General features: G+C 41.0%; 1 protein-coding gene across 9 annotated transcripts in view; it reads right to left on the bottom strand.

The window, feature by feature from the left end:
- PHKA2 (phosphorylase kinase regulatory subunit alpha 2) overlaps positions 1 to 26,833 on the bottom strand; it is a 92,791-nt gene that overhangs the window by 37,478 nt on the left and 28,480 nt on the right. For 8 of the 9 annotated variants that reach the window (XM_053304613.1, XM_053304609.1, XM_053304606.1 and 5 more), the window contains 16 exons: positions 26,688 to 26,770; positions 26,080 to 26,160; positions 23,568 to 23,666; positions 22,962 to 23,108; positions 22,767 to 22,820; positions 21,256 to 21,378; positions 18,940 to 19,035; positions 14,320 to 14,427; positions 14,006 to 14,084; positions 12,018 to 12,152; positions 9,708 to 9,817; positions 8,189 to 8,333; positions 6,879 to 6,957; positions 5,597 to 5,763; positions 3,841 to 4,014; positions 2,648 to 2,736 (listed from right to left, as the gene is read on the bottom strand). In XM_053304613.1, the coding sequence (XP_053160588.1) occupies positions 2,648 to 2,736; positions 3,841 to 4,014; positions 5,597 to 5,763; positions 6,879 to 6,957; positions 8,189 to 8,333; positions 9,708 to 9,817; positions 12,018 to 12,152; positions 14,006 to 14,084; positions 14,320 to 14,427; positions 18,940 to 19,035; positions 21,256 to 21,378; positions 22,767 to 22,820; positions 22,962 to 23,108; positions 23,568 to 23,666; positions 26,080 to 26,160; positions 26,688 to 26,770 (1,769 nt within the window). Of the gene's footprint in view, positions 1 to 2,647; positions 2,737 to 3,840; positions 4,015 to 5,596; positions 5,764 to 6,878; positions 6,958 to 8,188; positions 8,334 to 9,707; positions 9,818 to 12,017; positions 12,153 to 14,005; positions 14,085 to 14,319; positions 14,428 to 18,939; positions 19,036 to 21,255; positions 21,379 to 22,766; positions 22,821 to 22,961; positions 23,131 to 23,567; positions 23,667 to 26,079; positions 26,161 to 26,687; positions 26,771 to 26,833 lie in introns of those variants that run through there. The other variant, XM_053304612.1, reaches the window with a different exon arrangement.

Here is a 26,833-nt window from a genome sequence, read left to right as displayed (position 1 = left end):
CAAGAAGATTCCTTGATGGGAACAGCGCCGGAGGGGGAAGAGCGGCGGCGGGGGGGGTAAGTACTACCACCCCCCCGCTTAAAGCGACAGGCCCCCCCTATGCCGGACCGCCGGACCTCCGGACCGGTCCGGCGTTCTATGGAATGTTGCCGGACCGAACCGTGCACACTCCTACTCCCCGCATCTGACATCAGACGCGGGGGGGTGGGGGTGTCGGGGCCAATCTCGCGGCCCCTGAAAGTACAGTCTTCAAGACTAAATACTTTATGCTTCTAGTAATAGAGGACACTAACCTACAAAGTGGCTTGTAAAATGAAGCAACGATAACAACATAATAAAATAGCATAACGTAGTTGTATAAAGCCAACAGCAAACTATTTTTTATATTTATTTCCCACTCTTCCTCCAAGAAATCCAGAGTGGTATACATGGTTTATGTTTATCTTCACAAGGACCCTGTGAGGTAGGTTAGGCTGAGAGAGAAGTGACTGGCCCAGAGTCACCCAGTGAGTTTCATGGCTGAGCGGGGAATTGCAGTCAGGCCTCCCCAGAACAACACTCTAACCACTACATCACACCAGCATAATAGGAGAAAAAATCAAAAGAAAAAACCTAAAGATTTTCAGTATTTAATACATGCAAACACATAGACTTAATATTTCATATTATTATTATTATTTAAAAAAACACAACAGTGGCACAATGTTTCATGTATGCACACAGTTGTGCTGCTCCTCACTACTGTTATAATGCTCAGCATAAAAAGTAGAGTACATTTCATGAACATCTTCTCCTCCATCCTGAAAAATGTGCTGTCCTTTTTCAGTGATCTTGTGGGAGTGGGTCCTTCTTCAGGATTGTTTTCTTAAGAGGCAAAGCTCACAACAAAGTGCTGCTGAATGTCAACTATGCATCTGTGTGGGCTGCCTGAATGTGTGTTGAGGGGTGTGCATCTTCTCTGCATGCAGCCCTCTTCAACACATATTTAGTCAGCCCACACAAATGCATACCTGGCACTCAGCAGCACTCTGTTGTGAACCTTTTAGAGCCATGATCAGCTGCAGCTTTGGTGATATGTTGTTGCTGCACAGAGCAAGCTTTGTTTGCCCTCAGCAACATCATCACTAATCTGACTGGCCATGTGCTAATAGCACTGCTATTAGAAGAAGGGTCCCAGAACTTGGCTTGAGGCCACATAATGCAGAATCTGTGCTGAAGCTAGGCAGGTCTATCTCTCGTCAGTGCCTTGATGGGAGACTGCTTGGGAACCTGGTGTTTCTCACATTGGGCCAGTCTAGACAACACCTTGCTCACAAAACTGGCTCATGAAATTAAATGGTGGCTATGCTAAGAGTGCACCTACCATGGAGGTCCTAAAGCCGTCCTGGCATGTTCTTTTATTGGGAGAAGGCCGGGGGGAGAGGAGCTATTCATCTGAATGACAACTCTGTGCATGCTAAAAGTAGTAGTTTAAACTAATTCAGCTGGAAAGGTTTAGCTGAAGAAACCCAAGATATAAATATAATAAAATAAACATTTTCAAATAAAAAATGGCATTGGAGCGGCAGCTGATCAGGGCTGAAAACAATAATAATGAACTGAAATGACAACAGTAAGTTTTTGGAGGTCTTTAACGAAACCATTTTCCTCCCTGGAAAGCCTCTTTTTCACATGAAAATATCCAGATCTTGTAAGATCTGTAACACTCCTACCAGTCACCACAGGGTAATCCATTTACTGCTAGATCTCCAAACACCACCACCACCACCAAATGTGCTAAAAACTCAATGCCTTTCCCAGCTTTGGGAAGCAAGCAATATAAGCTTTGTCTTCTAAAAAAGTATTTTAATTTAATAGACATGGACCTTGTATGGTAAGCAGACTGGCACACCCATGTGTCAAATGGCCTTCCTGCTTCTTTTCTCAACAGCAGCTGCTCAGCCCACATTGCAAGTTGCTCCTTAAATCCGGGAGAATTTTAAACACATAACTACTAATCAGCTTGGAAACAGACCAGAGCGTAGATTCAAAAGGCAAGATGGACCATGGTGTTTTATTCCAAAAAGCAACATATACTCAGGTCAGACTACTATGGATTGGGATCCTGCCATTTTAATTTTGCACACTCCAAATAGATCAGTTGAGCAATTCCAAAGGAGCAAGAATGCAAATCTCCTGGCCTTAGGGAAATCATTATGCATATGTAACAGGATTATTAGGATTGTAATATCTATCCTTAGCATAGTACTGCAACTTGTCTGAAAGCAATTAATAGATTTGCAAGCTATTAACACTCCTTTCCTCAGGAAGGGAACCATACAAAAGCTGCCTGTGTATGAACAGATCAGTGGGTGGGTTTCCCAGCAATGAAGAAAACTCGGCAATGTCCCCATATATTGACGTCTTGCACCTTGCCAACAAGTGAGTCCACCTTCTTCGTGTGCCCAAAATCGTACTGGGCAGGAAATTATGACAGAGCAATTTAATTCAATTATTTCCCTAATTCTGCATAATTAAAATAGAACATTTATCTATCTAATTTAACTAATAATGAAAAATGGTTCTCTCCCCCCACTTCCAGTGAGTAAACATTTATACCAAAGATAAATCACTATGTTTTCCAAATGTAAACATTAAAACAGCTTACTTGGTCAGATACTGGATGTGGGGAGTCAACAAGGTTCAGGGATTTTCGGTGAGTGTTTAAAACATTTGTAGGCAGAGACATTGAAACATCTGGAAAGCAAACAATCAAGTTAGCGGACAGAAGTAGCACTGGAAGAGTCCAAAGTCCTCCATTAACCAAAGCATACAAGATATTAAGGGCCTAGCTACACTTTACATACCAATACATGTAACCAAGCACCAATGGGCCTTTAAAAGCTGCTTTGATGGGGGACAGTTCAGGGCATTGAAGCAGGAGGTGAGGAAATAGTTATGCATTCCCTCCAGTAAGTGGTCCCCCCCCTGAAATGGGGGCATTGGGGTTCAGATACATGTATTCATATGCATTGTGTAGTCGGATCTTTAGAAAACACACAACAGCTTTTTTCTCTCCTGAAACCAAAGCCCACTGTAATATACTGGCATGTGTGGAAGTCAAAAATCATCTGTTAAAATAAAAAGTCTGGTTTACTGCAAGCCAAATTACTAGAAATCAAGCATATCCATATCATCCCCATTTTCACATTATTGTTTCTAGTATATCCTACTGGCAGACTGTGTAGTTTGCACTTAATACAAAGTTCTTCTCCTTTTCAACTCTAGTTCTGAAAGTGTAGCACTAAAAACTAGTACATCACAAAATGAAGCACCAGCCTTACCTCAAGCTCTAACAAATGTCATTTGAACAAATGTCACAACTCAATTCATCTCTGCTACACTCTTGGCCCTCTTCCTTTACCTTTATCATACTGTTTTCCATCTTTTAAAATTAAACTGTCTACCTCTCCCCCCTATTCACCAATCCATTTGAAAAAAGAGATCTGTACAGCTTTGCATGCTTCTTCCTCACTTTGCACATGCTGTCATAACATGAAGCTTATTACCCAAAACCGTGACTACCAAAATGTGTAGCAAATTGGCCAATTTGCACATGCTGTCATAGTGTCTACTTTTATTACAGAACTTAGTTTTACTGGCAACACGTTAATTGTATGGTTACCAGAAAACACCACATTACTTTGTGGAACGAATACCAAAACAGCACTAGACTATTTCCTGGTAACCACAATTAGTGTGGTTCAATGGTTTTCAAACTTTTATTTGCAATAACAGAGACTGGCATTTACAGGCATTCCATCAGTGAAAGAGCAGACATTTAAAACACTTAAAACTCACTTGGAACATTCAATCCCTTTGCCTTGGCCATGACTGAGAGTATTTCTCTGGTAGAATGAGCGGCACTAAATACATGGGGTGAACTGGAGGCTTTTGAAACTGGAGGCAAGTAGGATTTAAGAGCAGTGCTCTGCAACATACTGTTTATATACTGGTCCAGTTCATCCTGGCTTTCTGTCAAGATACATGCAAAGGAAAGCAGCATGAAACATAATGAAAATGTGTTTCTTTTTGGTTATTATCTTTTTGATATTACAAAAATAGGCATGAAATCCGCCATTTTTAATTTTTTTTAAGTAAGCAAATGGGCTTAGAGCATGGCAGGTCATTAAACAAGGACTTTACCATTAACAACTAGGAGAGATTGCTTATGATGTATATTTATCTAGATTGTTTTTTTATTGTAGTTAGGGATGTGCACGAATCACGATTTGTCCACGGAATCAAAGTTGAATTGGTTCATGGGGCTGCTGAACTGATTTGGGAGGGGGCGTGATCGGCACCTTTGAAATATGGACAGCAGATCCTTACTTGCTCCTCCACCGCTCCATGTAGCTTCCTGCTGTGACGATGTTTTCCTCAACAGCCCTTGTGCAGTGGCACGCATGTGCACATGCACAGAGGCCATGTGCATGCTGCTGGGCACAAAGGGCTGCTGGGGGGAGTGCTGCTGCAGCAGGAAGCTGCGTGGAGCACTGTAGGAGCAGGTAAGGATGTGCTGTCCTTATGTGCCACTCAACGGCCCCTTCTGCCCTGTTCTCCACCAGTCAAATCAATTTGGCAGCTCCATGAACCGATTCAGCTTTGATTCTGTGCACTAATCTTGATTCATTCACATCCCTCATTGTAGTGGCCCTGAGGTTTACTGGTAATTTTTCTGCAACACATTGGGTTTAAACTGAACACATTTTTGTAATAAATTCTTTATGTTTTGCCTTTGGGGTGATATCGCCCTCTCCCCCCTTGTTCCATTTCAAATAATTAACCTCCACTCCAACACCTCCCACATTCTGCCTTCTCCACTTACCGCACACCACTAATGTCCTGTAAAGCAAGAAATGCTCTAGCACCATATGGTTACTAGATGCTTTGCTCTGCTGTACTATTTTCTTCCTGCCCATCTGGAAAGCAGTTTTCAAGTCCTATAGAGGCATCTGGGGAACCCTCCCCGCCCCTCCTCGAATGTTGAATCCTCAACATTCATAGGAGTGTTGTCATATAGTCTCCAGTCATATACATTCTGGCCACCTCAAATTTAAATTGTCACCTCAATATTTTGGGGAAAGCCGAGTTATTTTTCCCAGCCCGTGAGAAATTAGAAGTGATTTTTGGCCAATTGTTCAATTGCTTTCTGGAATTCAAGACTGAAATGACCTGGAATAAGAACTGGATCTTTGGTAGCACACACATTTTCACAGCCTGGATCCTCATTAACCACAAGAGATTCATAGCCCTCCATTTCAAATTTGATTTTATAAAATAGTCTGATAAAATTGGTTTTTAAAAACTTTCTTGATCATTAGTAGTGAGTACACCCAATATCCTTTGTGTATTTGAAATTGTATTCTGAGACAATAATTTATTTATTTGAGACTGACAGTTTGCTTAGCTTTGAGATGTGATTAACTGGCAGAATCTTTAATATTTCATTTTATATATATATATATATATATATATATATATATATATATATATATATATATATATGAAAATACTCCATTTATAAAGCAAAAAACATTATAAAAAACATTATTACCTTTGACACAGAAGTCTGCATAATCTTCCAGTTCATAGCCACTTTCAGGACTAGAATAGCCTTCACTATCATCATCAAAGAGTTTTCCATCACAATCTGGATCCAGAAAGCTGAGGTTTGTATGGAATGAAGTCGTGAGAAACTCTGAAAGCTTGCCCAACTTCACCCTAAAAACAACAACCACCAACATTAGGAAGACAAAACATTCACATTATTTTGTATGTCTATTTATACACTCCAAGGACCCACATGGGCCACAATTGCTAGACAGCAGGAAATATTTCTGACTATTACTGTGATTAGACAAATTCATGGTCAGGTTTATTAACCAGGATAGACAAGTGGTCTCCATATTCAGAGATAATATTCCTTCAGTTAGTACATGCTGGGGGGAAATGATAGGAATCGACATCAACATTTGAACCTGCTAGTGAGCTTCCTAGAGGCATCCAAGTGGCAGAGACAAAATGACAGACTAGATGAAGCCTGGTCTGCTTCAGCAAAGCAGCTTTTATGTGCTTCAGTGTTACTACAATAGTAATTTCGAAGCAAGGACCAGAAGCTTCTAATTCCAGATAGTTACTTGCAACGTCTCTTCAAAGTGTATTTGTTTTGCCACCTCCCCATCTTCCTTGAGGTATCCAGATCCACTCACAGATTTCTAAGGAACAAGAGCACAGCCTGACTCCAAAAGGTTTCATACACATTATGAAGGCAGCGAACTCCGTGACATACATATCGATACCAGAATATACACATCTTTGTACCCAAGTTCATACAGATGCATATGAAAAGAAAAAGAATCAGCCCTTATCAAGAAATGGATAAGAGTGTGGTCAAACTCCCCCCACTTTTTAAAAATATAGTTAATTGTGTACATAATCCCAATGATCCTAAGTGAGGATAATTTTGGTTTAACCAAAATAAATGACAATATGTTTTTACGTTTGATGGATACTATTTCTAAAGAATATAATCCAAACTATTTCCTAGGATTTTAGTTGAATTAACTTTATTTAGAGCATTATTGGCATTTTTCCTGCACCCGAAGTGCAATAAAGCTTATTTTAAAATAATAAAACAATTCAACAACAACAACAACTCTAAAATATAAGCTAAGCACTTGCACTAACAAAAACTTCCAGTTACAAAGACTAAATTCTGCAAGTCAGACTAGCAGTCAATCTCACCAAATACTAGATGGGACAGAAAAATCTCACAGCCCTTACAAACGACAGAGGGAGAGGGACACTTTGACCTCAGCAGGGATTGTGGCACTTACCTAGCCCCTCCAAAGTATCCATCTCCAAGTTTCCTTACAGTAGCAAGAATTGCAGGATCAATGTCAGAGCCATCATCAACTAAAAAAAAAGAAAATAGTTGTGCATCTTGGCAATAGGTTTCTTTATCCATTCACAATGAAAAAAGCTTGAGATATTGAATCCAAGAGGGGAGAAAGCTATTGACTGGTTTGGGTTTCCCCTCATAAGTAGGATGAAGGTGGGGGGAGGGGGGAGGAACTAATTCCATCTGATGTGTTTTGGGTCCTGCAAAGTTCAATAGCCGACATTCAGAACAGTATAACACCAGTGTTAGGAACCTATCAGGGCTGCTGCACATGTGGAAGGCAGCCCCAGTGATGTGCAAGAGCGTTCTTGTGCAGATACTCGCACAATGGAAGTTGTACTGCACAACTGCACGTGGACTGTTTGAAGTATTCACATATGAGGACTCATGTATAAACATGTGCAGCAGCCCCGGTGGGTCCCCAACACTGGTGTTATACTGCACTAAATGGCAGCAAGGGAGGCTAAAAGTGTGTGTACATTATGTGCAGGTATCCTGTTTTAACGCTATTTATTTTAACATTATATACTGGCATTCTGTAACACCTTTACATTTATTTATTTATTTTGATTTTGCTGCAAAACCCACTAGGTATTGTTTGTTTTTCACACATGCTGGTTGACAGCCAGACTAAGTTGCTCATGAGCAGTCTAACTGAAATTAGTGGGGCAAGTTCGTCACTAACTAGTTCCATTGATTTGAATGGGACCACTCAGTCTGGCTGTCAGCCACTCTGTGGCAATTTTTGTCTTCACTCTTATTTGATGCATGATACAGCCAATCATGAAATGAGGGCACAAATAAGCCCAGAAGTCTCAGTAACTACCATGAGTGGAGCAGGGGCTATGGAAATCCCAGCTTGAGAAAGCTGCTGCTTTTAGATTTAGACTGAGGCATGCTTCAGCAGAACATGCTTGTAGAGTGAACCATTAATAACAGTCTATGTAACATCCATAATTTCAGCATTGGCACTGAAATGATATTCTGTATTGCCTTGCAAAATCCTAAAGGAGCTCCCAAAACAGAAAGCCAAGCTAATTTCAAACTCTACAGAAAATAGTGTTCATTTTGAAAGGTGGTCCTACAAAAACAGTATTTCCCCCCCATTATATCCCTTAATTTCCTCATCCACCAACAGATGCCGCCACCCAAAAGGGAAAATTGCTAGCCATCAAGCATTTGGATGGATAACTGTAATAATGAAGTTAAATTCAGCTACCATGATAAAGGAAATATGTTACTGACTTAGCATTGTATTGGTGATTGGAAAAGTGAGGGTTGGTCTTCCCGTCATCCTCCAACAGGAAGTTAGATAAGCTAGCTCTGTTCGGATCATCTCCACAATCATCCGATTGTCTAAAGCCAAGTAGAAGTGATGTTGATCTGTAAACTGGAAGGCAGAGCAAATCCAAGTTAAGCTTGTATGCATTTCTCTCTCAGTAGGTTTGACTTAATGACCTTAAACATACGGGCTGACATCCTAGCTAAATGGAAGTCCTATTGAAGTTCAGTAGTTTTTTAGAGCAACTTCTGTATTGAGTAACTTAATCTAGATATCAGCTACAATCTATGCAAAAATCTTCATAGCACAATCATTTGTAAGGTTGCTCTGATGCATTTTGTGCAGCAAGTCAGGATGGAGGAAATGCCTGCCATCACACTTATAGCGTTCACCTCTTCGGATGAACACTGTAAACATGTGGATCACATCAAGAAAGTTCAATGATTGATGTGTTGGATGGGACCCAGATACAGCCTCCTTTTTAATAATGTCTGAATGAGGCTCCAGTTTGCATAATTTCATCATCTTTAAAAAAAACAAAAAACCAGGATCATCATGTGGACAAGAAACACAGATGGAGACACTGGAAGCTCACACAGGAAGTATAGAAACTCATCAGGATTCCTGTTTTATGATTGTTGTCAATTTTTTAAAGTTACTAAATCACATTTTTATCCATTCAGCCTATATAAGGTCAAGAAAGCTGGAGGCTGTCTTGACTGGTGGAGAGGAAGGACTTGCACTTTCCCAACACCATGGTATTTCAGCATAATCTGGGCTCACCAAACAAAACAGAGCTCCATGCTGGATCTTCTGGAGACATAAAGCTGACTGAAGGAACAGAAAGGAACTTCTTTGTGCGAATGAATTATTATAACCTAAGATCTGGCAATCTGAGGCCCATAACATTTTATTTATTCAAGCCGACTATACTGTTTATTTGTAAGAGAACTTTATCTTGCAAGCCCCATCAAAAGTTTAGAGCCTCCTCTAAGAGATATTATGTTAGATTTTTAAAGAAAATAAACATTAATTTCCATAACCTCAGCTGAATATTAGTTAATCTTTCATCACGCAGTAAATAAGCAAAGGGGGGAAAACTTTGGGTAGTTAAAAGGGACTAGAGCTTCAGTTGAAATAACTAACAGGAAGCGCAATTGTCTCATGCTTCCAAGTTTTACTAAGGGATTATTTATCTTATCTTTAATTAGCCTTCAGCATAGGATTGGTCAACAACAACTTTGTAGTATTCATCCATGTGTTCACTTCTGGCCTGTGCCATTAGCAACAGTAGGTTTCTGTTATAAAGGAAGTCTATCTGCACTCCTGTTTTATTATCATCCAGTTTTGTAGAAAGCTAAAGCAAAGTACAGATTTTTATCAGTTCAACCAACATAAAGTCAAGAAGTGACATGTGAAAAGAAAAGTGTTTCACTAACTATTAGGAAAGAGGCAGTTTTTATGTGGGTATTACAACCTCACCTGAGGAGTAAAAGTAAAGATCTGATTTCTTATAACATATAGTTTGGAAGTTCCCAGAACACCAATATGTCGATAAGGTCTTCCACTCAGTTTCATGTTCTTGTTGCGGCCTACAAAAGCAAAAGACCACAACTAACATTAATTGCTGCTCTTGCATTGTATACAACACAACCTTATCCCATATACGTTTGTCAGAAGAAACTCAAACCATAAATTTATATATATTATGCAACATATATAAGAATGTGTTTGTGAAACAAGCAGCATAGTGTTTTAATTGTTAACAGCATGGAATTACGTGGATTAGTCAAAGGATGTGCCCAGTTCATGAAAACAGCAATGTCTGAGTGGCTTGTGGAACTTACTGTGGTTGTTATATGCATTTACGAAAGCCATTAAAAATGTGCGCAGAGATGTTTGAATATTTGAAGCAACAGTTTTCTTTCATTATGTATTAAGCCATTAGCCATTAGCAAGTACTTGAATAGAAGGTAACTCTGAACGTAAGACTATGCCTTAAAAAACAGAGGTTAAATACAGGCCATAACTTTTTTACCCAAAAGAAAGAGGATTCTGAATTCAAGATGACCCACCTATATGGAAAATCCTCATATTTGTTTTGGGTAGATATGGTAGGGCCAAACAACTAATATGTTTGCATCCCTAAAAATGCTAATGTAAAATGCTAACGTAAAAATCCCTAAATATCACCAGAAGTCACCAAGAGGAATGAGCAGATTGAACCTCTGGAAAATTTTTGAACGCCCCCCCCCCCAATCACTCAAATGCACTTTAAGTCATGAACAATCAACAGAACACAAGAAATCTTAATGAAAGCTTTCCCCAGTTCCATCCCACAGCAAATACAAAGAGAACACAGCAGTAAACACTTTGCTCCTTTGTAAACACAGCATATTCTTTTAAAAGAAATGGCTACAATTCAGCAGTTAAGCCCTTCTGGATCAGGCCCACCTAGTCCAGCAGCCTGTTTCTTACAGTGGCCCATCAGGTGCTGCTGGCAAGACCACAGGCAGGGGCTGAGGGAATGCCCTCTCTCCTGCTGTTACTCCCTGCAACTGGTGTTCAGAGGCATCCCACCTCTGAGGCTGGAGGTGGCCTATAGCCCTCCAACTAGTAGCGGTTGACAGACCTCTCCTCCATAAAGTTGTCCAAACCCCTCTTAAAGTAATCAAGGTTGTTGGCTGTCACCACATCTTGTGGCAGATAATTCCACAAGTTGATTAAGCATTGTGTGAAAAAGAACTTCCTTTTGTTGGTCCTAAAATTCTTGGCAATGAATTTCATGGGATGACACCTGGTTCTAGTGTTATGTGAGAGAGAGAGAAATTTCTCAATCAACATTCTCCACATCAGGCATCATTTTATATACCTCTATCATGTCTTCCCTCAGCCATATTTTTTCTAAACTAAAAAGCCCCAGGTGTTGTAGCCTTGCCACATAAGGAAGGTGGTTTAGGCCCGGATCATCTTGGTTGTCCTCTTCTTTATTTATTTATTTTTATTTATTTATTTAAAATATTTCTTTATTGCCCCAAACCTGCATCTCTGAGTGGTTTACAATCAAAATAATTTAAAACATCAAATCAATTAACAATCAAAATTATTTAAAACTTTAAAAACCCAATATTAGAAATTTTAAAACTATAAATCTAATTAAAAGTCTGGGTGAATAAATGTGTCCTCCAGTGCCTTTTTAAAAGTTGCCAGAGATGAGGAAACCTATTTCAACAGGGAGTGCATTCCAAAGTCTGGGGCAGCAATGGAGAAGGTCTGTTCCCGAGTAGTTGCCAGACGAGTTGGCGGCAACTGCAGACGAACCTCTCCAGATGATCTTAACAGGCGGTGGGGCTCATGGCAAAGAAGAGGTTATCTTAAATACCCAGAGCCTAAGCTGTTTAGGTCTTTATAGGTAATAAAGCTGCTTAGGTCTTTATAGGTAATAACCAGCACCTTGTATTTTGCCCGAAAATTTATTGGCAGCCAGTGTAGTTCTTTCAACACACGAATAATATGGTCTTCTGCACCTTTTCCAGTTCTACAATGTACTTCTTTAGGCATGTTATAGTGTGCAAGCCTGGGCTCCAAAGAGGTGGGGAGAAGCATGTGCTTTTGAACTCTGCAAAATTATAGATTATGCTAATCATTACAGATCTAAAACCACTATATTATTTAATTAGTTTCAAACAACAATTTCAACTTAAAATGTTACATAATTTTTAAAAGAAAACAAAAAAGGGGAAAGTGCAAGACGCAAATAGGATTTCACAATTTCTGTATTACAGCACCTACCAAGCTTAGCATATAAACTGCTCAAAATCCGTGCTGGCTGCACTCTGATTGGATGAATGTCAGCAATGCTCTGAACATGGATTCCATGATGTCTCAAGAGTTGCTTAATTTCATTTGTCTCTGCTAGGACCGTTACTGTAGAAGAGAAAAATTAAAAAACAATACTCAGTTATTTTAAGCAGAGTTTATTTCTGAGAACATGACACTGTATGAGAACCTTCCAGGAGAAAAAGAGACTTCTCTCATTGGACTAGAACTTTATTGTCTAAGATAAGCAAGTGAGGACAAGTATATTTAATTGATACCATATCATATTCAAGATGACCCACCTATATGGAAAATCCTCATATTTGTTTTGAGTAGATATGATAGGGCCAAAAAACTAATATGTTAGCATCCCTAAAAATGCTAACGTAAAATGCTAAAGTAAAATGCTAACGTAAAAATCTCTAAATATCACCAGAAGTCACCAAGAGGAATGAGCAGATTGAACCTCTGGAAAATTTCTGAACCCCTCAAAATCACTCAAATGCACTTTAAATCACCAACAATCAACAGAACACAAGAAATCTTAATGAAGAGCTTTCCCCAGTTCCATCCCACAGCACATGCAAAGAAAAAACAGCAGCAAATACTTTGCTTCTTTGTAAACACAGCATATTCTTTTAAAAGAAATGGCTACAATTCTTTTAAAAGAAATGGCTACAGCAGTTAAGCCCTTCTGAATCAGACCCATCTAGTCAAGCTTCATACAGTTTCATACAGTGGCCCATCAGGTCGTGCTGGGAAGCCCACAGGCTCCTGCTGAGGGCATGTCCTAAGAAAATCTGTCCTGAGATTTTGGTATAGAAATGAATACAAACATGAAAAAGGACACAGGGCAACCATTAATCTAAATTAAGTAGCACAATACTTAAGAACATAAGAACAACCCTGCTGGATCAGGCCCAAGGCCCATCTAGTCCAGCATCCCGTTTCACACTGTGGCCCACCAGATGCCACTGCTGGAAGCCTAAAGGCAGCAGTTGAAAGGGGCCTGCCCTCTCTCCTGCTGTTACCCTCCTGCAACTGGTACTCAGAGGCATCCTGCCTTGAGGCTGGAGGTGGCCTATAGCCCTCCAACTAGTAGCCCTTGATAGACCTCTCCTCCATGAAGTTATCCAAACCCCTCTTAAAGCCCTCCAGGTTGTTGGCTGTCACCACATTTTGTGGTAGAGAATTCCACGTTGATCACACATTGTGTGAAAAAGTACTTCCGTTTGTTGGTCCTAAAGTTCCTGGCCATCAATTTCATGGAGTGACCCCTGGTTCTAGTGTTATGTGAGAGGGAGAAGAATTTCTCTCTATCCATTTTCTCCACACCATGCATGATTTTATAGACCTCTATCATGTTTTCCCACAGTCGCCTTTTTTCTAAACTAAATAGTCCCAGGTGTTGTAGCCTTGCCGCATAAGAAAGGTGCTCTAGGCCACTGATCATCTTGGTTGCCCTCTTCTGCACCTTTTCCAGTTCTGCAATGTCCTTTTTTAGATGTGGTGACCAGAATTGTACGCAGTACTCCAGGTATGGCTGCACCATCGTTTTGTATAAGGGCATTATAATATTAGCAATTTTATTTTCAATCCCCTTCCAAATGATCCCTAGCATGGAATTGGCCTTTTTCACAGCTGCCGCACATTGAGTCGACACTTTCAACGAGCAACACCTTAATGCAACACCTTAATGCATTTACAATCCTTGAAGCAGCTAGAACTGTTGGCTTCTTATTTTAAGCACTACATATGCTTCCATTCCAACTCAGTGCAATTATCAAGGACTATGGATGCCACAGTCATGGTGTAACGTTTCACACAGATTCTCTTATATACATGCATTAGAGTTTCCATGTGTGCAAGGCCTGCTAGATGGAGGCGGAAGCCAGATGCCCTAACATTTATTCCCAGATGCTCTAACATTAAGAGGAAGTCAAATAAAAACAGTCACCAACCTTGAACAACAACATCAGGCTTAAAGGCAGTCGAAAACCTCCTATTTAACGGATCAATTTCACCAGTAGCCAGAAATCCCTTTGAAGGGGAGGAGCAAAATAAGACAGAGAGAAATGAGACTAAATGTCAATGGCCACAATCCTGCTTCCCAACAGTGATATGCTGAGGATAATCCCAAAACGTTCATTAGGGGCCAAGTGGGCAGCATCAGCCCTAATCCCTTTCTCAAAGAATGCTTAACTCCAGGAATTAGGATAAGATCAAAGATACCCGTCACATGGGCATTTGCAAGCTGTGATGCAGGTAGAGTTACCTCTGCTAAGAGTGCACTGAGGATGTATAATGACTGGCCCCAGAGATGAGGTAGCTTTCCAGCTGGAATACGATCCACCGTGTGAGGATTCTCATATTCTTCATTCACCTGGCAAATATAACAAAGAATGGAGACTGGTTCACACATGCATGTGCATCACTTGATTTTTCTACACTTGATGTCTGACAACTGAATGTGTGAACTGACTCCATTGAAAAACACTGCATCTATTGGACGATAGAGAGGATCCACTTGCAGAGTTAGATCTTTGGTGGTCCATACACACACACAAATCAACAAATGGACATTGCAATCAACAAATGATAAACGTGCTTACAATTCAGCCCTTATAAGCAACCCAGCTGATTGCTATCAATTATTATAGATTGTGACCACAACGAAGGCTGCCTTCGGAAAACCTGCAGGCACTCTGTGAAGGAATGAGGCCAAAACTTCTTGTTGTAAATAAGATTGTATGTATAAAATGTTTTACTTGTCTCAGAGACCTTTTTCACGATCTATGAGAAGGGCTTGGTGGGTGGTCAGGGAGGAAGGTTTCATAACTTTACCATCCCCACAGATGATCCATGGAGCGTGCTGGGTGCGCGGACTGTGCAACCATCCTCCACTACCTCAGGCAGCACAGAGGGTAGGAGGCTGGAAAGTGTTGTTCCGCCCACCCCAGAGCTCCCATAATGCACCTGACTCCACAGGCGCGTTTGCTGCTGCAGCAGCCACTTGCCTCCAACTGCTTCTCATAAGCAGTCAAGAGCAGACTTGGTTGCCTCAGTTTGCTCTTGGCTGCTCGTGAGAACAGACTCTCTGTGTTAAGAGAGCTGACAAGGTCACAGGTTCATGGCTTCTGTTCAACAGTTTCATTTTGAGGATGATGCTATATACTGGTTTGATTTTGGAGGGAAAGGAAGGTTTGATTTCCTTGGTTATATTCTTAAAAACAGAATGAACTTAAATTATGCTTATTAGTCTGAAGACAAGTTGGAGAGCTGGAGCGAGCAGAGCTGGAGAGTGCAGTGAAGTTCAGAAGCATACCAGAAGAAGGGCATAGCTGAAGGATCCAAGGACGGAATTGCCAGTACAGACTGAAAGAAGCTCAGGGCTGGGGCTGTAGCAAGAGTTGTGAAGTCACTTGCAGAAAGCAGAGACTCTCTAAAGGGCTGAAATCACTTGCAAGTAAGAAGAACCAGTCTGGGTTGAACCCCAGGACTCTAAAAGTGACCAGGACCTGAGGCTGCACAAGGAACAAGCCAGGTTGCTGCAAAAGGAGGTAACTGCAGAGTTAGGGACCAGTTGTGGTTTTTTTTCAAATTCAATTTTTATTAATTTTAACAATAGTAATATTGTCATTCATTACAAATACACACAAAAAGGTGGACTTCCCGCACACATCTCTTCGTGAATCATCATCTATAAAGTTTACCCTTGCTATAATAATAATTCAAAGCATAAATTTAAACCCTTACAAACATAGCTAATCTACCCAACCTGCAGTTTTTTTGCTAAATTTCAAACCCTGCTGTAAAGTCCATAGTAGAAAAGTAGTTCTTTAGATACAACAAGAATGGTTTCCAATCTTCTTTAAAACATTCCAAGTTTTGGTCTCTTATTAGTGTTGTAAGTGGGACTAGTTGGATGCATTTCCCCCCAACCATTTTATTTCTTCCTTTATGCTCTTATGATAACTGGTTTTTATTTTGCTTGATTGTCTCTACCCCACACCTAAAGTCTTTCCACTCTACTGAGTTTTCTTTGTATTACTAAAAAGGCTGAAGGGCTGCTTTAGTAGACACAGCCATAGAAAGAAAAGTCTATTTGGTGGCAGCAGTAAAGCATAGATATCACGGGGCTCGTGGGATCTGTAATTCCTCAAAACATGGTGTCACAGAGGTGGGACAAGTAGTTCTGCCACACACCCAATAAATAAAATCTAGAAAAAGGCACTCTTCTTCAGCAAGCACTCTCATGCAGTGACTAGAGATCACTTTTGAACCAGACTGCAGGAAATAGTTTCCATTTCACAGCACAGTACACTGCAAATTGCTTTTAATTCCCTAAGCACCTTAGGTTTGCAACTGCCTGGTTTGTATTTATAATTAGACATAACAGAAATTACACACAAATTATATACTGGACTGGTGACAAATGTCACCATGTGTTGTAAATTGCCCTGAACCATTTTTGGAGGGGCGGTATATAAATCAAACCCTTTTTAGACACTGTTCTCTGACCCTAGGATCCAGTGTCCACTGGCATGCTGACGGGTTTCAGCACTCGACCACTGGAGTGCTGAAGGATTTAGTGCCACACTGAAGGCTGAAGATCTAATTCACTTATGGATACACATTCTGGGTCATATCAGCAGCATTGGCTCCTATTGTCTGTGGGTCTTCAGCATTCCCAATTATTATGATGCTTGTCCATCCCTCCTGCTGCTAGTCAGATATCACACCCTGTTGACTCCTGCCTGTGCACAGGAAATGCCTGCAAGAATTTAGAACTCTGGGACTTGTAGTTCTTGAGAGATGTCTTCCCAATAACAAGCCCTAAAGTTTCTCACATGCATGCATTCTCATTCACATGCAATCACTGGAGCATTAGTGTGCACATGTACACACACACTGACTGGGCCTGGGCCCTCCCCTCCCACCCACCCCCGACCATTCACCTCCCTCCTTGTCTGGCACAATGTCAGGACCTTGATTTCCTCCATCTTCCCCATCTGGCTTTCCATCAGGGTCAGTGTCTAAGTCAATCACAGGGATTGGAATGGCCTTACACTTATCAGGGACCACGGGTCTTGGTTTATGCATATTAGGATCCTCAGAGTCTGAACCTAACATATCTGAGAAATGCTGGTCATTATTTTTGTGTTTAGCAGAAACGGATTCTTTGTATTTACTTGAATGTGACCCCGGGATATGTTTTTTTCTTTTTCTTTGCTTTTTTTGGAGATGGGCTAGATTAATCTGAAGAAGAGGAGTACTCAGATGAAGAAGAGACCCATTTATGCTTTCGGAACTTTTTACTTTTCTTCAGAGGCCTGATCTGGCAAATAGTATCCACTTCTTAAACCAGGCCTGCCATTCAGGGGGAACTGCTTTTGGGAGGCTTGGACCTGGCTCTGAAGGATCTGCATGGGGGCTACTCTCAGCAAGAAGAGGTCTCGCCGGCTTTCTCAGTTGTCCTTGGTCCTGATCATCCCCTTCTGCTGCAGTTGGAGCAATTTGTGGTTCCGATGGCCACTGAAGCACCTATCCTTTTGGGGGGCCATTTTTAGCCACCCACCCCATAGCCTGACTCCCTGTAACCTCCGCTGTTGCCTCCGAAGTTCCTCAAGCCCGTAGCTCTGCTCCCGTGGGTGGAGGCTTGGAAAGGAGAACCACTGCCTCCCATTTTAGCCTTTCCATAAGGAGCAACGATGCTCCCAAATGCTCCCCGCTTTTTCTCTTTCCACCTCTTCCTGAGGTGTGGGGGGCTGCTCTGCTGCACGCTTCATGGCCCAAGGGAGGAAAACTCACAGTAGCATCATTGGTGTTTGGACTGGGCGACATTTGAGCAGCCAGTACTGACACTTATTGAGGAGGCGATCCGGGGGCTCTGGTGGTCAAAGGAAAGCTGCTTTCCCCTTCAACACCAGGATCATCTTATACCCTCCTGTGCGCTCCATGGCTGGAGGAAGAAGGAACAGGTCAGGAGAACTAAGGGTGTACTATTTATTTGTTTGTTTGTTTGTTTTGTAGTGGCTGAGACACAGAATAGTAAGGGAAGAAGATGGATGAAGACAGAGAATAGGAAGAAAATATTTCAAATACAGAAAGATCTAGGAGAAGATTTTGTAGCTACCTGGAGCTACACAGAACAGAAAGAACTGGGGCGAGGCTATTCCCCCAGGCTCGAATAGGCGTATACCTTTTTTCTTTAGCTAATAAAAATTGTCCTGCATTGCAGCACGTGAGGGGCATAACCCATGGAGATGTCCTTGACCCCAGCAGCTAAGAAAGGCTAACTTTTTAAAAATCTGAAACACATTAGGCTCAATAAAGAATTTAATAAAGCGCTTGAGGGTTCCCTCTCTTTTTGTGCTCTCTCAGTGGTGCCTCTGCTCACAGCTTTTCTTCTGATATGCACCCACAAGCATGATCTACAGCCTCAGTTTCTTCCCTAAGCTAATGAACTTGCAGCCCAGGTGGACTCCCCTGGACTTTAGCAAAGTGCACCCATTTCCCCCCATGCTTGGATCCTATGCTGGTGTGACTAAGAACATTAAAACTTAGTGAACAGAAATGCTGTGAAGGTTAGGCTGAGCTGGAGTGACCCATCAAGTTTCAATTAGGCAGGACCTAGCCACTGCACCATGTCTGAGATCTTTTCACTTTTCTCTAAGTGAAGAGCAAAGATTGTTACTGAATTTTCCCTGCCTCTCTCTCACTTCTTTTTGTGTTTATTACAATCTTTAGTCCGATATGCACTGTGAGCATTTCTTAAGACCAAAAGCAGAAACCAACCCCAGTAGCTACAAGACATATATATAAAGTAGAAAGGCAAAATAAGAACTCCACATATTGGTGTAAGTGTATGATACAGCAAAGTAGAACAACCTACCTTATCTGGAGGAACAGCATACAGTTCTGGCATCAAAAGAATCCCATTCTTTTTTCTAATGAGTATTGCTTCTAAGGCTTCTCTGTACTCTTGCACCTGGGAAGTACAACACAAGTATGGTCCCACAGAATGGAAGAAAGAGACAAACAATGCTATACAGCAGGGAACATGAGTCCTAGAGACACCAGCTGACATCCAGATCAGTATTCTGAAGAGACAGCAGGAGCTTCATCCTGCAAGGAGAGGGTGATCTTAAATCAGACAGTCTTCCCAACAACAGAACATTGTATGTACAGGGTGAGCAATTTTTGCTGCTCCATAAGTGCTCTTTGCCTTCCAGGAATATGCATCTAAGAGTTGTGTGACTCTCAGTGACATATTCCTGGAAGGCAAAGAGCACTTAGGGAAGCAGGGCAGAGCAGTGAAAATCATTCCCCGCTCCCCACATGCATGTCCTGCTGCTTGGGAAGACTCTAAGTTTGTTCTCATGAACTCTTACCATGGTGGTAGGGAGGGCAGGTGGGGAGGCAGGCTACCTGCTTCCTGCTTCCCCTCAGATGTCGAACTACAGAATAAAACGTTACCAATCGCACACCCACATGCATGTATGGGCAGCGATCGGCACTCTGCTAGTGAAGAGGGGAAGTGCACTCTGGATCCTCTATGGACCCAGAATGTAGCGTGTGTGCAGCAGAGCACCTGCTTTTAGCACTGCAGCCACTCCACTCCACATAGCCACTCTCCCCACCCTCCACCCCGGCTTGCTGCCAGAAATGGTGGCAGGCCGGTAGGGAGCCCAGGAATCCAGGGGCAATCATTCACACAACTGCCGACCAAGGTCAAATGGGCCATAGGTTCTTGGTTTATTCTCCATAAAATCCTGGGCTACCCAGGTCTGGAACAGTCAGGGGTGGATGGCTCCTGGTGCTCCACATGAGCCATCCACTCCACCCCCAGCCATCCACATCCACTGCCTGGGGTAACCATGTCGTGTGAATAGCCTTTCTGACTGCAAGAATGCAGCCCCTGGCTGTGTCCTCAGAACACTGCTCTGGATATATCAGCCAACCTCTTCTGCCACGCCAAAGAGGTTTCCTGATGGCACAGAAACATTTTCAGGCCAATCTACAAGCCCTTCAAACCAGAACACTTAGATGTAAACTTCTCCAGGGCCTACTCTGCCTCCAGCACAGTGAGGTGGAAATTAGGCAACAGAATTCTGAGGTGGTAGAGCAAATTGTACCAATTCATACTGCAGTGGGGAATGACATTCCTTAAAGTTCTCTTATGTCATAACCTCCCTGTAAGTAGAAAACTAGCACAACAGGCTGTGTTTGTTCTTCCTGGTGTGCTAGGCTTATGACTGTAGGGAGGTATGCTTTTGTTTTACATGGGAGAACATTCAAAAATGGAATCCTTCACCTGTAGTCTGGACATTAACACTTAGGGTTCTGTTGCCTCAGCCTCCCACCTCATTTTCCTGAATGCATAGACCAGATCTTATCCCATCACCTCTAGTGAGCCTGATCCTATGCTTTGCTGAAAGAACATAGGGTTGGCTTAGGGCTCGCCACTCTAGTGCAATAGTGATTTTTTGCACTGCTGCTTCAGGGGAAGGGGAAATGTCCTTATATGGTGCAGCAGTGTTGTGCAGGGGCATGGTGGGAGATAATTGAGGAAAGAAGCATGGCCAGTATTAACTGTGCATACCCACAACTTCTAATGCCGGTGCTGGAGCTTTTAGAGACAAAGGGGGTGGAGGAATCTAGTCTAGCTGTCCAGCTTGCCTCATATGGAATGTCACTGCTGGTGCTACAGCAAAAGCCTGTTAAAGGGGAAATATGGAACTGCCATAACATGCAAGCCCATTGATCCATCTAGCCCAATACTATCTGCTCTGACAGCAGCTCTTTAGCCTTGAGCAGATGTTTTCCCCAGCCCCAAAAGGAGATAATACATCCTTTAACTGGAGATGCCAGGGAGCTCTCTGCTTGTGCCTCCAAGAGCTACTGATGAAGATATGATCAGGCTACTCACAGTCATTTATCCAATGATGATGACCAGCTTAGCTGGTTTATGGCTAACAGCCATAATGCTTTTTACAGTTTCAGTCTTGTTTTTATTTCTAAGATATTGTTATTTGCCTTTGTTCTCTGATTTCTAAGATACTGTGGGTGGCTCTGGGCCATTCACTTATCTCTCAGCCTAACCTACCTCACAGGGTTATTATGAGCAAGAACATAACCATGCATACCACTCTGGGCTCCTTCGAGTAAGGGGGGATATAAATGTAAAAATAAATAAAATTCCCCTTACCTGAATTAAATCTCCATTAAACACTCCATCAATTAGGAAATATGTCCAAAATACAGGCCACTCACATTCTATATTTTCAAATAACTTGAGCTCAGCAGGATCATAGTGTAACCTATTTGGATCCTATAAATAAAAATAGCCATGCTTGCTTTAGTATGACTGGTTCACAATATTGCCCAGAAAATACTAGCTCTCTATCATATTTGTATCTGGAACAGCCTTAAGGAGCTCAGGCCATCACGAAGGCAACTCCACCCATTTTGTTATGTACTACACCTAGCTTCTTAAAGAGAACCCAAGTTACACAACCTGAAATCAGGCTAAGAGTGCAAACACAACACATTCTTCACTACTAAACTCCTACTAAACTCAGTGAAAGATGCCTAAAGTAAGCGGCTCAATGAAACACTTCTTATTTAAGTTCTATCTACTTTCAGTGAAACTGATTCCCAAATTCATTTTGAAGCATCTGTGCATCATAATCAATGAAACACAGAATGTCTGTGAGTGAACAATTCCTATGTACAATCAATCAAATTAAAATTTCACAGTTGCTGCTCTGACATAGCAGGAATCAGAAGTAATACAATATAATTAGTAGCTCATAAGTTAGGATAAGTTTGGCATGGGACATCACAAACCCAACACAGCTCCTAAAGTCACGCAGAACCCAAGAAGCCAATGTTCAATTAAGTAGTGTTAGCACAGAGCACAAGAGCTGATTGTGCACTGGAACACTACCAATGTGACAATGACCTAGCATGTTACTATGCTGGTTCAAGTATCCATTTCCCTTTTTTAAACTGAGCAAAGTGCAATAGCTGTCTTAAAGAAGTAATAGTTGTTTTCCAGTAACCTAGTTTTGAAAGTTGCATTAGTTTTATATGAAATGCCATTACCATATTTACCTGAATCAAAGACGACTCTGAATTTAAGATGACCCCCTTAAAAGGCAAAGGTTAAATACAGGTTATATACCTGCATTTACTCAAAAGGAACAGGACTCAGGAAAAGGAACAGGAACAGGACAAGTTTAAGGACTCTATGTTTAAGACAGCCTCCGATTTCTAATATCAAAAAACTTGGGGCAGGTGGGACTAGTCTTGGATTCAGGTAAATACAGTATGAAAAATGTGATAGTGAATCATGTGATGCCCAGTAGCTAGTCACCTGTCCATTCTTCTACCCTCAAGGTTAAATAAATGCTGCTTCCCACGCTGCAATAAGCCATAGATTGCAAGCCATTATTTTTGTGTACTGGAATTACTAGCCCTAAGATTATAGATGCTAGTAAAGCACCATATGGAGGTAGGACAGAATGCAGGTGAATGTGTCAATGCCCTAGTAGTGGAGTACAAGCTGAATCTGAAGTACAACTGGATCCTTGATTATGAATCAGCAATTGATCTCTACATCTACTCTGAAGAACTTCATAATTTTCCAGGTTTTACTATCTAACAGGTGACATTATTAAGTAAATGATAAAGTGTTTGCAGTTTTAGAAGCAAGACCTCTCTTGGTGTTTTATAGCCATCTCGAAGGAAACGACAGCAACCATATCGCCCCTGTAAAGACAAATAAAGGACTTACTATATAAGCATTCTTTCATTTTATGCATTTTATTCTTTATGCACAAACATAAGGCTGAACTTATTTTCCACACTGAAATTAAAGATTTTTTTTTAAAGCTAAAACTGAACTCTTACTTGAAGTTTAGTGATAATTTCATTTTTAGTCACATTGACAATGTTCATGTCCTCCACAGCAAAGGCTGGATAAGAAATAATAGATAAAAGTCCCGCATCGATCTCTTTTGATGTGGATGCCCTCGGCAACATGGAATATAGAATAGACTGTAAAGAACATATATTTGGACTGAGTGAAAGACAAGACAAAACAAAAATAAAATAAAAATGCTTGATTTTGTTTAAAATATTTTATCAGATTTTAAAAGAGCATCCTATTCACATTCAAAATAAAAAGTACAAACTACTTTTTAAAAAAATGAATTCATATGGGAGAGATCAATGTGTGTGTTGTCATCATCAGATTAATCAATAGCTGTTACATCTAGCAACAGAAATAGGTCACGATCCAGTAACTGAACATCATGAACACTGCTAGCTACAGGATACTTGTATTCACAGATCTTTGCCTTCCACGGCTGAAAATGATATCTGGTTGCAACTGACTGATCAACTTGGATGGTGGATTTCAGCAACACTTGGTTTATATTCTCTAATCTGTTCAGTCAGAACTTTAACAAGTGTGGGTGCTTTATCGGGTCCCCCCGAAAGGAGATTCAGATTTACCTGACAATGTTCAACTTCATCTGGAAGAACATGAATAACTGACTTGTGTCCTCCTCCAGCTCCAAACAGGTCCAATTCATCTATTGCTTCCAATGCGGCCTCAAGAAACATACATATGTGGTGTTTAGTAACTTGTCAACAACCATCACTGATGAATGAGATATTACTGATTAAAGACTTGAGCATTTGTTTACATATCTGTACTGGGTACAAAGTATTTTACAACCATCTCATTTCTCCACAACATATCTTGTGAAGCAAACTGCATTCCCCCCCCTATAACAGGTGCTGAAGGCCAAGTCCTAGCCAAATTAACTTAGAAGTAAATGCATTAATGAACAAACAATAAACAATACAGATTTTCTCAAGGTCACTGAATTAGGCCAGTTTCATACATTTCTTGGTAACCTGGACTGAAAAACACTTCCTCATGGGAGTTCACTACAGATACTGTGAGGCATACAAGCAGCTCACCACATATATCAGCCCTATCATGGAATCTCTCTATCCCAGCACAAGCAGGACCCAGGAAATTGTAGCACTTCCAATCAGGAATTTGTATAACAGTTTCTTTGTTCCAGTACCACTATTCTAAGTGTTGAATAATAACAACTCCAAAGATCTTTGAACTTTGACCCCACTATTGAAGAGTTACCTCTCTCTCATCCCATTGACTCTGTTGCACTGGAATTTCTTTTTGGTTCGGAGATTTCCTCTGTCACTTCTGCAGCCTTAAAAATTCTCCCAATCCTATCAAATCACTTCCTTAACGGCTATTAAAATGTCTAAATAAATACAAATTCTTAACACATAATCAATAACCATATAAAAATATGACCTATACTGTACATCCTAACAGAAAATTAAGGCATGGGTTGTATTCTGAAAAATGAAGATTTATAAATCTACTTGCTACATTTGTGTATAATCATTTAAATTTGTGTATAATCATTTACCAGTCCAAAATGTTTGGCACCACTAATATTTTTAGTGGTAGAATGAAAAGTATACACAGCTTTATGTACTGCTCATTTCAGCAGTGTTGCTTTTCAGTTTTGTTAAGCATATTTACTCACATGTTATTTACTTAAATCCATAGCTTTTCTAAATATACCTATATGATATATGGTCTAAATTTTTTATAATACTGATTATGTAGCTCTTACATTGGTTCCCTCCTAAAATATGAATTTTTGGTTCACTTTACAGATTTAAGAACAACATTTGCACACAGCACAAGAAGGGGGCTCTTTGGTGCACTAGATTTCCAACTAGTTTACTCAAAAGGCATTAGGATATCGTTCAAAGTTATCAGTTGATACTTTGGCAGGGATTTTGCATTTAGGCATCCTAACTCCCCATTAGTACAACAGTGCAAAGACAGACATATATACTGAGGCTGTTCTGATGCGCAGCCTAACCCAGGCTGGGGATGTCCGGTATCGGGCCTAATCCCAGTGGGCCAGCACTATCTAGCCCAACTTTTTAGCCCAGCTGATAGCCAAGGTTAAGTGAGCGAGCACCCCCTTAACCCAGGCTACCGGATCATGTGTTCGGCCAACAAACACAGAGATAGATGCCTAGAACATCCATCTTCTGGGGAAATACCCCAATGCATCATGCAGTGCATTGTGGGATCTCTGGAGGCCAAGACTCGTCATCCTGGCCTCTGGAGCTCCATGCTGCAGGCACGCAGCGTGGATCATCTGGGAGCATGGTCCACACTCCCAGCAACATGGGATCGATTGTCGGAGGGGGGAGGTGAATTTAACAAGCCTTCCCCTGCCACCCATCAGACATCCTGTCCACCCGATCATGTGAATATCATATTTATACAAGTAAACTGCATTGAAACAACTTTTCATCACTGTCTTGAAATTAGTAGTTATTTACTCGGGGGGGGGGGGGGATATTCTATGTGACCAAGAATACAATCTATACCTTGTGAAATCAATAGTGAACTTCCCATTCAATGCATCAGTTCTGGATTCTTTCTGAAGTTACAGTCTTAGAGACACTGGCCTATATACTGTACACATAATAATGGCAATGCTGATCCACCTATTCTGCTGCAGGCTCATAGTGAAGCACTAATAGTCTAACACTTTGTGCAAGAGCACAAACACTTCATATCATGTGCCTGCACTCTGGAAGTGCTGCCTAGATCAGAATCACACTGCTGATAGTCAAGCAATGCATTTCCTGTGTAACTTGCACTTCCAACCTAACTAGCACTTCCAGAGTGTGGGCATGTTACTTGAAGTATTTGTGTACTTGTGCAAAAGTGCAAGAGCACTGGTACTTCACAATAAGTTCGCAGCAGGGCAAGTAGATCTGCACTGCCTATGTTATGCTGTGTAACATGTGGGTCAGTGGTCTGGAATTAAGTCTCACAGAAATCAATAGGAATGGCACCTTTGTAAACATTTTGGGCAGAACAGCAGTGAAGAATCCAATGCATTTGTTAGTACATGTTCATTATCTACATCTAGAACACAAAACACATTCTCACTTTGGCCATTCCTACAGAGCTTGCATTCAGTTCAGGGATACCCTGATTTGTCTTATCACCACGTTCCCACATGCCATAATCCTGAAACAAAAGAAAGAGAAAAACATACACATTTTAAAAACAGATATCCAGATATGCATGAACAGCAGTGGACTGCACATGTGCTTGCAGTGTCAGCATTTTTCAAACAGTTTATGGATCGTTCCCCATTAGTTTAATCTGAAGACTACCAAAAAAGCAAGAAACTTCTTTCCACTGGTGAGCTTTTCTAACAAGTATTTTCCCTTTAAAAATGAGTGTTTCTGAATGTGAACTTTAATGATATCCATGACTAGTTCTCTGTAATAGTTATATCTTTATTTTGACTGTTCTTTTTTACAACAATGAAGCTAAGGAGCTCGCAATTTCAAACCCTTTCCAATATTTTAAGAATTAGGATACACATTATTAACAAGGAGTGTTTCTTCTACTTTTTCTGGTTTATATGCTGGAGGGAAAATCACAAGAGAAGGAGAAACAGAAAATAATGCTTACTATGGTCTGGTTGAAGATTCAAGACATTTTATTTATTTCAGATAAATTTTATAAATAAACTTGAACATACTTACAGCCACTTTGTATGCAGCCTCTATGTAAAACACTAGATTCTGTATAAAGGCAACTTCATCAAGGGTGAAGACAATACGCAAACCTAATTAAGAAAGAACCAACATTATGGTGTGTTAACATGCATCCCAGGGATACAAGGAAATAA

This window comes from Hemicordylus capensis, chromosome 3, assembly GCF_027244095.1.
Source record: "Hemicordylus capensis ecotype Gifberg chromosome 3, rHemCap1.1.pri, whole genome shotgun sequence".
Taxonomy (NCBI): Eukaryota; Metazoa; Chordata; class Lepidosauria; order Squamata; family Cordylidae; genus Hemicordylus; species Hemicordylus capensis.
This window is presented reverse-complemented; position numbering and strand designations above follow the sequence as displayed.